Source organism: Leopardus geoffroyi, chromosome D4 (genome assembly GCF_018350155.1).
Source record: "Leopardus geoffroyi isolate Oge1 chromosome D4, O.geoffroyi_Oge1_pat1.0, whole genome shotgun sequence".
Taxonomy (NCBI): Eukaryota; Metazoa; Chordata; class Mammalia; order Carnivora; family Felidae; genus Leopardus; species Leopardus geoffroyi.
In genome coordinates, this window is record NC_059342.1 from 6,086,719 (window position 1) to 6,101,976 (window position 15,258).

At 44.0% G+C, this 15,258-nt stretch overlaps 2 protein-coding genes across 5 annotated transcripts in view; one reads left to right on the forward strand and one right to left on the reverse strand.

Annotated features, from left to right (window-relative positions):
• ERMP1 (endoplasmic reticulum metallopeptidase 1) overlaps positions 1-14,487 on the forward strand; it is a 45,733-nt gene extending 31,246 nt beyond the window's left edge. For all 3 annotated transcript variants that reach the window (XM_045468548.1, XM_045468547.1, XM_045468546.1), the window contains 5 exons: positions 242-394; positions 2,537-2,739; positions 3,466-3,581; positions 11,465-11,628; positions 11,744-14,487. In XM_045468548.1, the coding sequence (XP_045324504.1) occupies positions 242-394; positions 2,537-2,739; positions 3,466-3,581; positions 11,465-11,628; positions 11,744-11,908 (801 nt within the window). In that variant the 3' untranslated portion in view covers positions 11,909-14,487. The remainder of the gene's footprint in view (positions 1-241; positions 395-2,536; positions 2,740-3,465; positions 3,582-11,464; positions 11,629-11,743) is intronic.
• RIC1 (RIC1 homolog, RAB6A GEF complex partner 1) overlaps positions 1-15,258 on the reverse strand; it is a 175,251-nt gene that overhangs the window by 12,275 nt on the left and 147,718 nt on the right. For both annotated transcript variants that reach the window (XR_006710081.1, XR_006710080.1), the window contains exon 27: positions 5,536-5,715. The gene's annotated coding sequence lies outside the window, so the exon portion shown is untranslated. The remainder of the gene's footprint in view (positions 1-5,535; positions 5,716-15,258) is intronic.

Here is a 15,258-nt window from a genome sequence, read left to right on the forward strand (position 1 = left end):
TTGCCTGTCGCAGACACCATCGTGGCGGGTGGGGGCGGCCCTGGTCTCTGCAGCCGCCGCCCATGATGGAAGCCCCCCGCCCCCGGAAGTCGAGCCTGCTCGCGGGCGCTTGCGGGGAGCCGGCCACGCCGACGAGCGCTCTTCACGGCTGGTCGGGTGACCCCGGTTCCCAAGTGAAGGGCAGCTTAAAAGCACCTCTCTGCCGACGGTCATTTTTCCTTTTCTGCGTTTTGTGTTTTAGATTAACTTCATCTACCTTGCCAGAAGCACGAAGAGAACCATGCTGAGTTTAACTCTGGTGTGTGTGGTTACGTTTCTCCTCGTTTGCAGTGGGGCGTTTTTCCCATACAGCTCGCATCCCGCCAGTCCGAAGCCAAAGAGGGTGTTTCTGCAGGTGAGCGCAGTTTCGCGTGAGCGCTGTGGTTCTGGAGGGGAAAGCCTCGTGTGTGCCGCGCCGGTCAACAGGAAAACCGACAGACTTCCCTGCTGTTGACCTATTTGGTTGCACTCGGCCACTCTGGGTAAGGCAGTGAGGGAAAGACTGACCACCAAGAGGCTCTTATCAGCAAGACCCTTCTCCCAAGAGACTGAATTGGAAATGTCCGCTCGTTCTGTCACTGTTCACGTGCTGCAAGTGCACCTGCCCAGAAAAACAAGAGCAGATGTGTGGGTGATGAGCTCTCAGAAGTACACACTGTAAACCTGTCTGCAGGCTGAGTAAAAGTGTGAATTCAACTGGCAAAATAAAAGATATTTCAAAATGCCAGTAAAAGTGCTCTTAGGTAGCGTTGAAGGTACTGTCATAATGAAAGTATAATAGCTCAGGGACTAAGAACGAGATTTCGAACTGTCTGAGATTTTAGGTTTTTCTGCAGACGTTTTAGAGTTGGTACTATAAAGCAGGAGAAAGAACCAAGTTGCCTTATGTATAGTCATGTTCTGTCTTAGAGGTTGCAAGAGGCAAACAAAAGCCACCTTCAGGGGTCGCCTGGCTGTCTCAGCCGGTGGAGCGAGCATCTCCTGGGTCTCGAGCCCCACGTTGGACGTAGAGCTTCCTTTAAAAGACAAATCTTAAAACCAAAAAAAGCCAAGTGATAATGTATGTAACTATTCGGGGACTTGAATAAGTTAATAGTAATGTTTGAATGTAAATAGTGGGGAGGAGATACTGAAAAAGGGCCAAATATTCCTTGTTTATCGTCCTGGAGGACACAGCCACACGCTTTCTTTCTGTGACTACAATTTGCAAAACCTTTAGTGAAGAACAGCTAGTTTTCAGATTGTGTGTGCCTTCAGTGACTTGCCACATTTTTATAATTACATCAGTAGTATTTAGAAAAAGCTACATTTTTATTTTTAAAAACTCCTGTTCTCATTTATTTGGGGTTTTCTTCTTCCCCAGTGCCGGAAGTTGGCAGACTTTTCCCCAGAGGGGCCAGGTAATAAATACTTCAGGCTCTGCCAGCCGTGCGAGTCCGTGTCCCGGCACGGCACTGTGGTCGCAGACGTACCTGAACGAGCGAGGGTGGCTGCATTCCAGTGAAGCCGTTTATGAGCTGGCGGTGGGCCGTGCAGCCCCACGCAGCCCTTTCTCTTCCAGTTTGATACTCTTTCCGCAATGAAGCTGTTCTAGATAGGCCCAAGTCTGACATCTAGTGGTGACAACAGGAATTAGCTTCAGGTCACAGGGAAGGGGTGTGTGTGTGTGTGTGTGTGTGTGTGTGTGTTTTAGGATGCATTTGTTTGTGGCCTTTATCTAAATGCAGTTCTAGTGTCCGTGTCTTTTAACTCTGAAATAGGTTTTCAGAAACATTTTAATGAAACTTAAATATATATTTGTGAGGAATAATGAAACTGTGTATCTGTATATCGATCGTCGAGTGTGAAAGAACATTAAGCAGCACCTCATAAAACCCGAGTGTGCCCTTCCTCCCGGTTCTCCCCCCTCCGCACCTGCTAGGATGTACTCATTCGCGATCTTGAAGTTTAGGATTAATCGTTACGTTATTTTTCACCACCACGTATGTGTGAATCCCTAAACAAGAAGACACCATCTACCTCTTTGTGAACTTCTGATAAGGCCGTGCCTAACTATGCATTTGTGACTTGCTGCTGTTTGCCGGCAGCATGTGAGAAGCTTGCACGTTGCTGTGTGTCACGGTGGTGCGGGAGACTCCTGGGGGGGGCACCCCCCTTTATCTGGCCATTCTGCCATTGGTGGGTGTTGGGGTGGTTTGCAGTATTCGCTGGTATGGGCAGTGCCGAATCAGAGCTCTTGAACCTTCAGGAGTTTCTCTGAGTACATGTTCCGGAGCGGAATTGCTGGCTCGAAGGCTGCGTGCACGTTGAGGGGACACCAAGCAGTTTCCTGAAGCGGCCGTGCCAGCCCACGCCTCCCGCGGCAGTGAGGGAGGGTCCCTGTGACTCTGCAGCCACGCCAGTTCTTGCTGTTGTGGATGTCCTCTGTCTGTCCCTCCGGATGGGGGATGTGGGGGAGGGGATTCAAGCAGTATTCTCATCGGTCGGTTCTTTCCAGCACATGACTAGAACCTTTCATGACCTGGATGGAAACGTAGTCAAACGGGACTCTGGGATCTGGATCAATGGGTTTGATTACACTGGAATGTCTCACATAACACCTCATATTCCGGAGATCAACGAGAGCATCCGAGCTCACTGTGAGGAGAACGCACCCCTCTGTGGTTTCCCGTGGTACCTCCCGGTGCACTTTCTGATCAGGTGGGTTCACTCCTGTGCTGCTTTAGTCGGGGGGTCAGTTCTCAGGTCCCGTCGCTATGCGAGTACTTCATTACTGCAGCTGGTGAACAGAGGTCAAGTGCCAGGTACGCTGTTTCCTGTCACTGCACAAGTTCTCCTCCTTTAGTGGGACAGAGAGCTTGGAAGTTTACCGTTGCCTTTTCAAATTTAGGAAGTCTTTCTTCTGGAAGCCGGAGTAGTTAGAAAGGCTGGCCCTCTCAACTGGTCTGGTAGATAGCAGATGACTATGAATTGCGAACTTTCATTCCTGGGAAGCTTTTACGGTTTGGTAGTCAGGGTTGGATAAGAAGGAGTAGGATGGGTAGTGGAATCAAGATCACCTAGGATCCTTTGATCTTAATTTTGGGTAAGTTTTATTACCCAATAGCCCGGGCCTTCAGAGTAGTTAGCGTGGTTTTTCCTATCCATCAGAGTCGGGTTGTTTTGTTTTGTTTTTTTAGTTTATTTGTCTTGAGAGAGAGCAAGAGTGGGGGAGTGGCAGAGGGAGAATCCTGATGTGGGGCTTGATCCCACAGACTGTGACCTGAGCTGAGGTCAAGAGTTGGACACAACTGACTGAGCCACCCAGGCACCCCAAGCTTATTTTCATGCCCCAGAATGTGATTCATATATTTGACCATGTCCAGAGGTATAGGTAGCTGTCAACTAATTAAGCATCCTAAATATTGAAGCTCCCTTTCCAAATAGGAAAAACTGGTATCTTCCTGCCCCAGAAGTTTCTCCAGGAAATCCTGCTCATTTCAGACTCGTGTCCAAAGAACAGACACCCTGGGATTCTATAAAGCTGACGTTTGAAGCAACAGGTAAGTCATAGGACATTTTTTTCTTCTCTCCTTCTCTTAAAATTCTTAGTAAGTGTGTATACTTTCTCTTTAAATAATAGTAACCACAACTCAGGAAGAACGTAGTGTTTGTAAAGGCACCTCAAGCAGATTAGTAATGATTTATTGAGGAAAATTAGACTTTATTTTTTTTAGAGCAGTTTTAGGTTCACAGAAAAACTGAGCGCAAAGTAGAGCTCCCCTCCCGCCACTTCCTTTTTTGTTTTTTTGTTTTTTCAACATTTATTTATTTTTGGGACAGAGAGAGACAGAGCATGAACGGGGGAGGGGCAGAGAGAGAGGGAGACGTAGAATCTCAAACAGGCTCCAGGCTCTGAGCGGTCAGCACAGAGCCCGACGCGGGGCTCGAACCCACAGACCGCGAGATCATGACCTGAGCCGAAGTCGGACGCTTCACCGACTGAGCCACCCAGGCGCCCCACCACTTCCCTTCTTAAGACCTTGCACTAGAGCGTGGGGTATTTCTTAAAACGGAGGAGCCAGGACTGATCCATTGTTAATTATAGCCCCTGGCTCATATTAGGATTCAGTTCACTCTTTGTGTTGCATAGCTCTGTAGGTTTTGACAAATGTGTAATGTCACGTACCCCCGTATCAGATGGAGTAGATTCCCTGCTCTGAGAGTCCCATGCACCCCCGGTCAGCCCTCTCCTCCCACCCCCTCTGGCAACCACTGATCTATGTTACTGCTTCTACTATTTTGCCTTTTCCAGACTATCTCATAGCGGCAGTCATAAGGTTTGCCACCCTTTCAGGACAGCTTCTTTCATTTAGCAGACAGCCCTCCTGTCTTTAGGGGCTTGATAGGTCATTTCTTTTTAGTGCTGAATGGCATTGTGGATGTACCATAGTTTATCTGTTTACCTACTGCAGAACATCTTGGTTGCAGGTTTTTGTCTAGACATGTTTTCACTTCATTTGTTTTTTTTAATGTTTATTTTTGAGAGAGAGTGCATGCGTGCAAGTAGGGGAGGAACAGAGGGAGAGGGAGATACAGAATCTGAAACAGGCTCCAGACTCTGAGCCGTCAGCACAAACTCACGGGCTGTGAGATCATGACCTGAGCTGAAGTCGGACGCTTAACCGACTGAGCCACCCAGGCGCCCCTGACCTCATTTGGATAAAAACCTAGGAGTGCAGTTGCCAGATCATATGGTAGCCTAGATTTACCTTTGTAAGAAACTGCCAGGCTCTTCCAGCATGGATGTACTGTCCCGCATTGTCACCAGCATTTGGTACTGTGTTTGGGACTTTGGCCATTCTGATAGCAACGTGGTGGCATCTTATTGTTTCCATTTGCAATTCTAATGACCTGTGAGGCTGAGCATCTTTTCTTAGGTTATTTGCCATCTGTATGTGTCCTCTGGTGAGGTGTGTGTTTATTAATTGGGCTGTTTGGCTTTTTTCTATTGAAATTTAAGAGTTCTCTGTGTATGTGGATAGAAGTCCTTTATATCAGTAAGTAGTGTGCAAATATTTTCTCCTGGTCTGGGTTATCTTTTCATTCTCTTAACAGTGTTTTTCACAGATTGTAAGGCTTTCAATTTAATTAAGTCCAACATAATCAGTTTTTCTTTCATGGGTCATGATTTTGGTGTCATGTCTAAAGGTCATTGCCAAACCCAAGGTCTCTGGATTTTCTCTGTTATCTTCTGCAAGTTTAGTTTTGTGTTTTATATTTAGGTCTATGATAGATACATTCTGAGTAAATTTATGTGATTTTTGTGTGTTTTTGTTATAAGGTCTGTGTGTGGGATTCGACTTTTTTTTTTCCTGCTTTGCCTGTGGATTTCCAGTTGTTCCAGTACCATCTGTTGAAGACTGTCCCATCTCTCCCGAATGACCTGACCTTTGTCAGGAATCAGTTGACTGTATATGCGTGGGTCTATTTTTGGGCTTTCTATTCTGTTCTTACCTGTTTGTGTCTTTTGCCATCACGATGCTGTCTTGATCAAGTCTCGAAGGTGGGTGGTATCCATCCTGTCAGGCTTTGTTCTTCTTCGATATACTGCTTGTCTTCTGTCTTTCCACGTACTAGTTTGCCCATATCCACAGTATAACATTCTGGGATTCTTAAATGGAAGCGCATTGAAATCTGTAGATCAAGTTGGGGAAAATGACATCTTAGGGGGGCCTGAGTGGCTCAGTCAGTTAAGCATCTTACTCTTGATTTCGGCTCAGGTCACGATCTCACAGTTCATGGGTTTGAGCCCCGAGTCAGGCTTTGCGCTGACAGTGCAAAGCCTGCTTGGGATTCACTCTCTCCCTCTCTCTCTCCCCTTCCCTCACTGGTGCTTTCCCTCTATCTCAAAATAAATAAATAAACACTTTAAAAAAATGACATCTTAATATTTTTTCCTGTGACGTGGAGTATCTCTGTTTATATCTCATTTATTTTCTTTCATCAGAACTATATTTTGTAGTTTTCCTCATACAGATTCTATACAACTTTTGTTAGATTTGTACCTCAGTATTTCATTTTGGGGGATGCTAATGTAAATATGAGTTTTCATTGATGGTATGTAACCATGTAGCCTGCAACTCTGCCATCATTGTTTATTAGTTTCAGGAGATTTTTGGTTGATTCTTTGGGATCTTCTACATAGATGATCATGTCATCTGCAAACAAAGACGGTTTTATTTCTTCCTTCCCAAATCTGTTTTTGATCTTTTATTGCTTCTTCTCGTCTCACTGCATTAGCTAGGACTTCTAGTATTTTGAAAAAGACTGCTAAGAGGAGTAGTAAGTGTGGGAATCCTTGCCTTGCTCTTGATCTTAGGAGGAAAGTGTCTACATTTTTACCATGATGTTAGTCGGCCCTTTATCAGGTTGAGGAAATTCCCCTCTATTTTTAGTTTGTGAATGGATTTTCGGTTTTGTCACATGTTTCTGTTTGCTGATATGACCATGTGATTTTTCTTTATTAGCCTTTTGCTGTGATGGATTATATTAACTGGTTTTCAGAAGCTGGATCAATGTTGCATACATGGAATAAATCCCACCTGGTTGTAGTATATAATTCTTTTTGCACATTGTTGGATTTGATTTGCTGATGCGGAGGATTGGTTCTGTGTCTCCGGAGCTCCGGAGAACTCGAACATAGGAAGTTCACTTTTGAAAGTTCCTGCTACTGTTCACTTGTATCATTCTTGAATTTCATATAAATGGAATCATCCAGTATGCAACATTCGGGGTCTGGATCATTCGGCATAATGTTCTTGAGATTGAGCTATGTTCTTTTGAGTATTAGTATTTTATTCCCCACAAGTAGTGTATGAGAATTCCAGTTCCACATTCACTCTGGTATTTTCTGTTCTTTCCATCGTACCATTTCTGACGGGCATTTAGTAGTAGCCCTTGCATTTCTCTGTAAGTCATGACGTGGAACATGCTTCCAAGTGCTTACTGACCATTCAGGTATCTTGCTTTTGTGTCTTCATTTCTTCTTCCCTTCTAAAACTTGGGCTTACTGATTTATAGGAGTGCTTATGTTCCAGATCAAAATCCTTTATCATATATATATATATATATAAAATCTAGATGTTCTCGTCCATTCATTTTTTTTTTTTCTTCAAGTTTATTTATTTTGAGAGAGACAGAGACCAGCGTGAGTGGGGGAGGAGCCGGGAGAGAGAATCCCAAGCAGGCTCCATGCTGCCAGCACAGAGGCCCAGTGTGGACTCAAACCCACGAAGCTGTGAGGTCATGACCTGAGCTGAAACCAAGAGTTGTACGCTTAACCAAATGAGCCACCCAGGTGCCCCATGTCCATTCATTATCTTAAAGGAGTCATTTGATGTGTACAAGTTTTAAATTTTTGTGAATTCCAATTTATCACGTTTTTCTTTACAGTTAATACTTTATATGTCCTCTCTAAAAAATTCTTGCCCACCGGAGGTCAACAAAGATAGATTCTGATGTTTCCTTCTAGAAGCTTCATGGCTTTAGCTGTTACATTTAGGTCTGTGATATACTTTGAAATAATTTTTGTGTATGATGTGAGGTAGAAGCCAAGGTTCTTTTTTTTTTAAATGGATATCCAGTTGTTGTAGCATTATCTGTTGAAAAGACTTACCTTACCCTGTTGAACTGCTTTGGCATCTTTGTCCAAGTTAATTGGATTGTATACCTCAACTTTTGCCCACTTTTTACTGAGCTTCCTCGCCCACTAGTAGGTTTCGTTTTTGTATTTTTTTGACGACTGTGACCATTTTATTTACACTAAAGAGTAAATAATTTATGTGCTAAGGCATAGTTTAACTCAGAAGGGACTTGAATATCTAGTATGCAAAGAAAGCTGGAGGACAGACACAAGATGGTAGAAGGGAAGTAATAAAACTCGGTAGTTAACCATGGAATGAAGCCCTTGCAGGGCATTCAGTGCCTTAGCTGATGCTTTCAATGGTGGATACTTTTGTTTTCTCTGGGCTTTTAAAATTTAATTGGAAATCAGTTTATTTTGCACCAACTGGTTTTTTGTCATGCCAATAATTATTTCTGATTTTTTAATCACCAGCTTGTAAAAAGGAAGCACAGAAAAATCCAAACCTTTCTCTATCCTTTATGCACAATTTGGAGAATTCCAGTAAAATTTAGGTTCCTGGCAGGCAAGTTGCACATCTACTGCCCTATATTTTGTGATTACAAATGTCAAGAAATCAGAAAAAAATTGACTGTGTGGGTCTGTGTACCAGTTACCATATTTTTAGTTATAGAAGCTTTGCAGCTTAATGATCATAAGGGTGAAAATCCGTTGTATTTTTTGTTATTACTTTCCTTGCTATTTTTGTTTTCCATATGAACTTTAGTATTAACCTAACTGATATAAAATTTATTACTAATTGGTGTTTTGGGGGAGTATCATAGTAAGTTTATAAAGTAAGGAGAACTGACATAATGTTTTCACCCTGTCCATGAACTAGCAATGTCTTTTCACATGCTCGTATCTACTTCTGTCTCTCATAAGTGTTAAAAGATTTTCCTCATCTAGTTTTTGTGGCTGTCATAATTGGAATTTTCTCTACCTTTATGTTCTCTAACTGGTTGTATTTGTTGGTGTAAAGGCAGCTGGTTTCTGTAGGTCAAATTTGTATCTTTGCTGCCTCACTGAATCTTTCACTTTTTGCGTTAATCATCACTCCTCTAGAGTTCTCCAGGTTTCCTGGGAATTGCCAACCTTTAAATGGCCAGCTATTATTTTAGGCTTTGCCATATGTCCCCAATGTAGATTTTTTTTGTTAACTACTGTTTAAATACGTAAAAAACATTCTTAGCCTGTTAGCCTTACAAAAACAGACCAAGTATATAGCTTATTGACTACAGCGTATCGTCTGCAAATAGTCTTTCTTTCTTTACCAGTTCCTAGGCCCATAACTGATGTGTCTAGGTGGCTGATGGTGTGGAGCAGCTGTGGATGTAGTGAGCAAGCGTCCTTGTTTTACTTAGAGCACAGGTCTCGTGTGTTTCCCAACATGTGAGAGACTAGCCTTAGGCCTGGGGTGTATATTTTGTATCCTGTTAAGCAAGCATTTATCAACTGTCATTTCTTGAATGTTTTTATAAGGAATTGGGTTTTAATTTTGGAAAAGGCTTTTTTTTTTTTTTAAAGCATCTGTCTAGAGTTTTTTTCTTCCTTGGGTCTTTTAACGTGGTTTATTCCACTAGGTTATGGCTTATTTTCTTAATGTGATGTTGGATTTTGTTTGCTACAATTTAGATACTTTCTGTTAATACTCCTGTTACTGGTCCATGTTTGTTTATTTTTTTGGTTCTCTTTAATCAGATTTAGTTATATGTTACCCATAAATATATAAACGTGATAAAAATGGTAAGTCTTCCTTAATTTCCAGTGCCTCGGAACAGTTTAGGAAGCATTTGAACTGGCTAAAAAGTTGGTTAAGAAAGAGACGGGAAGGGGAGTGGAGCTGAGAAAACACAAGTATACGAAGAGTAAGAAAAATAAACAGAAGAAATGTTTAAAATCACACGTGACTACAAGCAGACCTCTATACTATTAAATTTGGAAACCCAAATGAAATGTGGATACTTTTTAAGGAAAACACAGATTACTGTACTCTCTTGTACTGTACAAGAGAGAGATAAATCTTAGATGAATTTCCCAAGAAAAAGTTAGGAAACTACCCCCCACGAAAATACACCATGCCCAGCTGGTTTCAGAGAGGAATTTAAGCCAAGTTAGCTAGTAGAGTTGTTAATAAAAAATCTAATTTTTAGGGGCGCCTGGGTGGCGCAGTCGGTTAAGCGTCCGACTTCAGGTCACGATCTCGTGGTCCGTGAGTTCGAGCCCCATGTCAGGCTCTGGCCTGATGGCTCAGAGCCTGGAGCCTGTTTCCTGTTCTGTGTCTCCCTCTCTCTCTGCCCCTCCCCCGTTCATGCTCGGTCTCTGTCCCAAAAATAAATAAACGTTGAAAAAAAAAAAATCTAATTTTTAGAATTAAGTTAGGTCTGTTTGTTTCTGGTCTCTACTTTCTTGATTTCTTCTTATCTGTAATATTTGTTTTCTGTTCTCTTTGTTGTACTATTTTATAAAAAAATGTTTATTGCTATGGATTTTCCTCTTATCACTGCTTTTCATTGTTTACAAAAAACTTGTGATTTTTGTTAAGATTTCCTTTTTCTCCTAGAAGTCTTTTAATTTTCAGGTAGAAAGCTATTTTAAGTTTTACTGAATTATGTGTTATGAAATGGATGCTTTCCTTCGTAAGTTAATATTTTGAGTATTTTGTGTCCCCTTTAGAAGATATGTTCTGTGTTACCAGCTTGTAAAGTTTGATGTGTATATATGTCCATATAATCTACTTCACTGATCTTTTTTGTTCGACTGATGTCTTGTGCTGACAGTGGAGTGTTAGTTTCTTATTTGTAGTCTTCCTATATACGTAGGTATCTTTCTGCATCTCCTGTATTTTGCTTCATCAAGTAGTTGCTGTTACTTAATGCACAGGATTCACAATTTTGTGTCATTGTGATTTAAAACTTTTAGTATTAAAAAGTGCCTTTTTACATTTAGTGCTTTGGTCTTGAATCCTGGTTTTTTCCCCTGATATCAAAGAGGTCTTTTTTAAAAATTGCTAGCCAGAAACCCCTTTGTTTATTCCTTTATTTTTACCCTTTCTGAAACTCGTGTTTTTTGAATACAGTGTATGATTAATCCGAATTATTTTTTTCTTCCCCTTTTCACATTTATTTCTATGACTGATGCATTTGGTCTCAACTTTGATCCAATATTTTGTGCTCTGCTATATTCCTTTTTGTGTGATCGGTCATCTTTGCTCTTTAAAATATTTTCTGGCATTTTAGGAAGTGTGTATTTTCCTTTGACCCCATGAAACTGTGGAACCTTTTACTGTCTGTGTTAGTGTCTTGCGGGCTCCGAATCTGCTTACCCAGCTTCCCCGGCTCCCTCTTGGTGTCGGTCACGTCCCCCACTGGACACTGGTCTTCCACCCTCACTGGGATGTTGCCTTCGAAATGTGTCTGGACCGGTTAAAACCCTCACTGTCCGTTCTTCTGCTGTAGTTTTTGAAGTTCCCTCTTGGTTAAATGAAGCTTATTCTCTGGATTTCTGAAGGCCTCGTGAGTGCTAGGTTCTTGTATGTTTAGATGACAGGTTTTGTCATTGTAAATTTCTGCTGTGCCTCGTGACCTACCTCATTACTTACCCCGGCTGACACGCGCAGAACATCCGAGCCAGGAGACCTCCCTTAGGTCTGGAGCGAGAATCTTTCAAGTGACGTAAGGTGTGCCCTTCATAGTCTGGCTTGGTGGTGAGTTAACTGCTTCTCCCGATGCCTTTTTAAAGACTGTTCCTCTTACCTTTCAGGACCAAGCCACATGTCGTTCTACATTCGCACCCACGAAGGGTCAACGCTTTCTCAGTGGTCTCTTGGCAACGGCACCCCCGTCACCAGTAAAGGCGGGGACTACTTCGTATTTTACTCCCACGGGCTCCAGGCCTCTGCATGGCGGTTCTGGATAGAAGTGCAGGTGGGGATTTGCCAGCTCTGCCGCGGTCACCGTCAGGCTCCCGGGTGGTACGTGGTAAAAACCGGGCTGATTCTGCCTTCAGAGAACTAAAGCACTGCCAACTGTTCTCTGCTAGGTCTTGGAAGAACGGCCTGAAGGAATGGTCACCGTGGCCATTGCTGCCCACCACCTGTCTGGTGAAGAGAAGAGGTCCTCCCAGCTGGATGCCCTGAAAGACAAGTTCCCAGACTGGACGTTTCCCTCAGCCTGGGTGTGCACGTACAGTCTCTTTGTGTTTTAATCTTCTGGACGGGCTCAAAGCACATGCCTGGCGGGACACCCTCCCGTGACGTGCTTTCTCCCTGCGTCACGTGGGTATCTGTAATGTAAGTCCGTGATTTTTCATGAGCACATGTTCAGATTGTAAGTCCGTGGTTTTTCAGAGCTTGGGGGCAGATGCTCTTCAGGGCCACACACCTAGCGCTGTGGGTAGTGACGCATGGCCTTTTTGACACTTGAAGACGCCAGTTTTCTGGCACTTAAGCACATGTGGGTACTACCACTACACATGGAAGTCCTTTTCTGTGACCTTAAGGATTAAAGCCAACCAGCCACTTCAGTAGTTCTCCCCTTAGAATCATGAAAGGTGTAGAGGGCACCGTGAGCCCGCTCACTGTTCACTAGACAAATGACGTTTCCAGTCGAAGCTGTGGAGGGTAGCTCCCCTGCGATGGAACCAGGGGTACAGAAGGCGGTTCCGGCAGGGGCTGGGGACGGGCAGTGGGCTCCGGGGGCCCCGGCCCGTGCCCAGAGCTCTGCTTCCTCCCCACCTGCCACGCAGCCCGGCCCCGAGGTGGGGAGCTGTGCTGTGCTGGGGACTCGAGACCATCGTTCTGATGCTTGTCTGAGGCTGCTCTCGAGGCCCAGGATACCCTGTTCCCCCCTCTCCACCTTGTCAGTTTGAGAGCAGCTGCAGTTCCTGCTGGGTTTTCGGAGGCTCTTCTGGTTCAGGACGTCGTGTGCGCAGTCACGCGTCTTCAGTTCTGTCCCCAGAGCACGCAGTTGCCGTGGCAGGAAGAGAGTGAGGTGAGGAGAGGCTGGGCATTTTATGAATCTTCTCTTCTCCAAGGTTCATGCTTCAGGGCATAATTGTATTGACGCACGGAGTCCTTAGTCGGTCCGGATAGATGCTTGAAGACTGTCCAGCCGAGCCGGCCTTGCTGGGCCTCGGGGCGGTGGCCCACGCCGGAGCGAGGCCACCAAACCTCTGGCCGCTGGGATTCGGGCCCTGCGTCACGGCAGGCCCAAGACCCGGAGGTACTTTTCGTTTAGAAGGCGGCTGCCGGCGGGTCCCCCCGGCTCCGTGGCTGTGGCACTGCAGGGATTTGGTCAGACGAGTGGTAACTTCTGCTAGCTCTCCTTTTTTCCTGGAGATTAGCAAGCAGAGGCCGAAAAGACATTTTAAAGAAGAGCCCCGGTAAAACGAACAAAGCGTCCCTCCGCTCCTCCCGCACAGAGCACTCCACGTGTGCGTCGCAGGCCTGGTCACGCTGCTCCTACCCCTGCCGAGTCTGGTCTGTGACTCCCCGCATCCTGACTGGGCACCCCCTCACGGCACTGCTGGCTGGCACGTGCGTGGCTCCCGGGCCTCGTCGAAGCCGCGCGTTAGTCTCAGTGCTGTGAGAACCTGGCTCCTGCCAGATTTCAAAATAGGGGCGGATTTTCTGTCCCTGTGGTTAATCTTAGATTACATGGAAAAAAACAAAATGCCGTATTGAGGAAGGTCATTGTCACTTAACAATTCTTTTCTCTTTGGGAAGGAGGTTGGTTACTCCCTTTTGCCAATAATCATGATTCTCTTTTTGCCTTTAGGTTATTTTCCTTCGTAAACAGGATCTCTTATTTTGGTTTTCAAGTCACTTGTCTCAGGGCACATCTAGTATTTGGGCAGATGGTTTTAGTGCCAGAAATGGTTAGGTACAGATGATACTCGTGGCTCTGTTCATAAGCACACTGGTCTGTCAGCGAGCGGCCTCTGAGATTAAAGAGCTTGTTTTCTTTGAGTATCTGACCATTCAAAACTCATTTCTGAAAGGGTCTTTCCAGATTCTAACCAACGCATTCTTTCCTGTACAATTTAAATGTAAGTAGCCCAGTACTGTACATTCAGTAAAAATGTGAAGAGTTGTGATTTTGAAGAAATGCTTAAAATTTACCTTGTGCCTGACCGATGAGCGACTGTTGCATGAAGTATTTGTTCCCACAGGTTAGCTGATATAAATGAGCATGAGAGGATTTCTAAGATGTTACCACTGAAGGGGCCATAGCCAGCTGATAACTCAGGAAGCTGCAGGGAGAATGTCTGTCTTCTCTTTTCACTGGTCGCTGACTTGAGATTAATTGTTGCCTTACATTACTGAAATAAACTTTTTAACAAACTAGTTAGTATCTTTAACAGAAAAAACAGATCTTTATTGTTTTTCTGTGTCCCCATCGTTGAAGGGTTATTTCAAGTCTACAGGGCCTTTGAAAAGACCTAGATGGCTCACGTGGACAGGACAGTTATCCCTAAGGGGTCATGTGGGCAGAGAGTTCAACATGGAAATGTTTAGCTTAGCATATTTTGTCAGTGAAATACCGAGAAAATCGCTGAAGGATGTGGGGATGGGCAGAAGAAATGGTCTTTCAGCCAGTGGCCCACTGCTCACTCTCCTCTCCACCCAAGGAAAGGGCCCGGCCACTCCCCGCAACAGAGCTCCCTGCGCAAGTTATGTGGCTTTCTCGGTGAACTCCCTTGGAAACAATGGGAGTATGCTTCCTCATCGTACACCTTGCCTCCTTTTAGGGCCAATAAAGCCAAAATGCATTTAGGCCTCTGTATGTCTGACTCTCTTTATTTAGAAAATGTCGTCTTTAACCGTTGAAGTACATTAGTATAGATTTTTTTTGATACTACTACTTCCTTACTGATTTGTAAAAACAAAATTTCTTCCAGTTTGGCCCTATACCATGACCAAGTGGGATTTATCCAAGGAATGAAAAGTTGGCTTAACACCTGGAAAATCAAAGTACCACACCATGTGGTAGTTGTTCTTATTAATTCTATTGATATGATCACCTCAGTAGATACAAAGCTTAACACCTTTTCATGATAACACTCAGCAAACAACTGATTGTCTATATCAGGGTGAGGAAGTTCACTTCTACAAAACACCGCTAACATCATCCTGTGTGATGAAAGACAACTAGCATGTCCTCTACTGCCACTGAGTGTACTGAGGCTCCGGCCAGGGCGGTTTGGCAAGAGACATCTAGATTAGAAAGGACAAATTAAATCTGTTTCTAGGTACAGATGACATGATCTTAATAAATGAATTCATTCAGCAGTGTTGTAGGAATGTATCAATACACAGCTGTCAACTGACTTCTGTAACAAGAAAATTCTCTTGACAGTAGCAGTAAGAGTCAAGTACCTAGTAATAAGCATAACAAAAGTACAAGATTGTTACACCGGATACTAAAACATTGCTGAAGGAAATCCCACGTTTGTGGAACGTTCTCCCAAATTGATCCACAAATTGAACACAATCCCAGCTCGTGTGTGTGCATGTGCGCACGCACACAGAAATGGACAAGCTGATCCTAAAATTC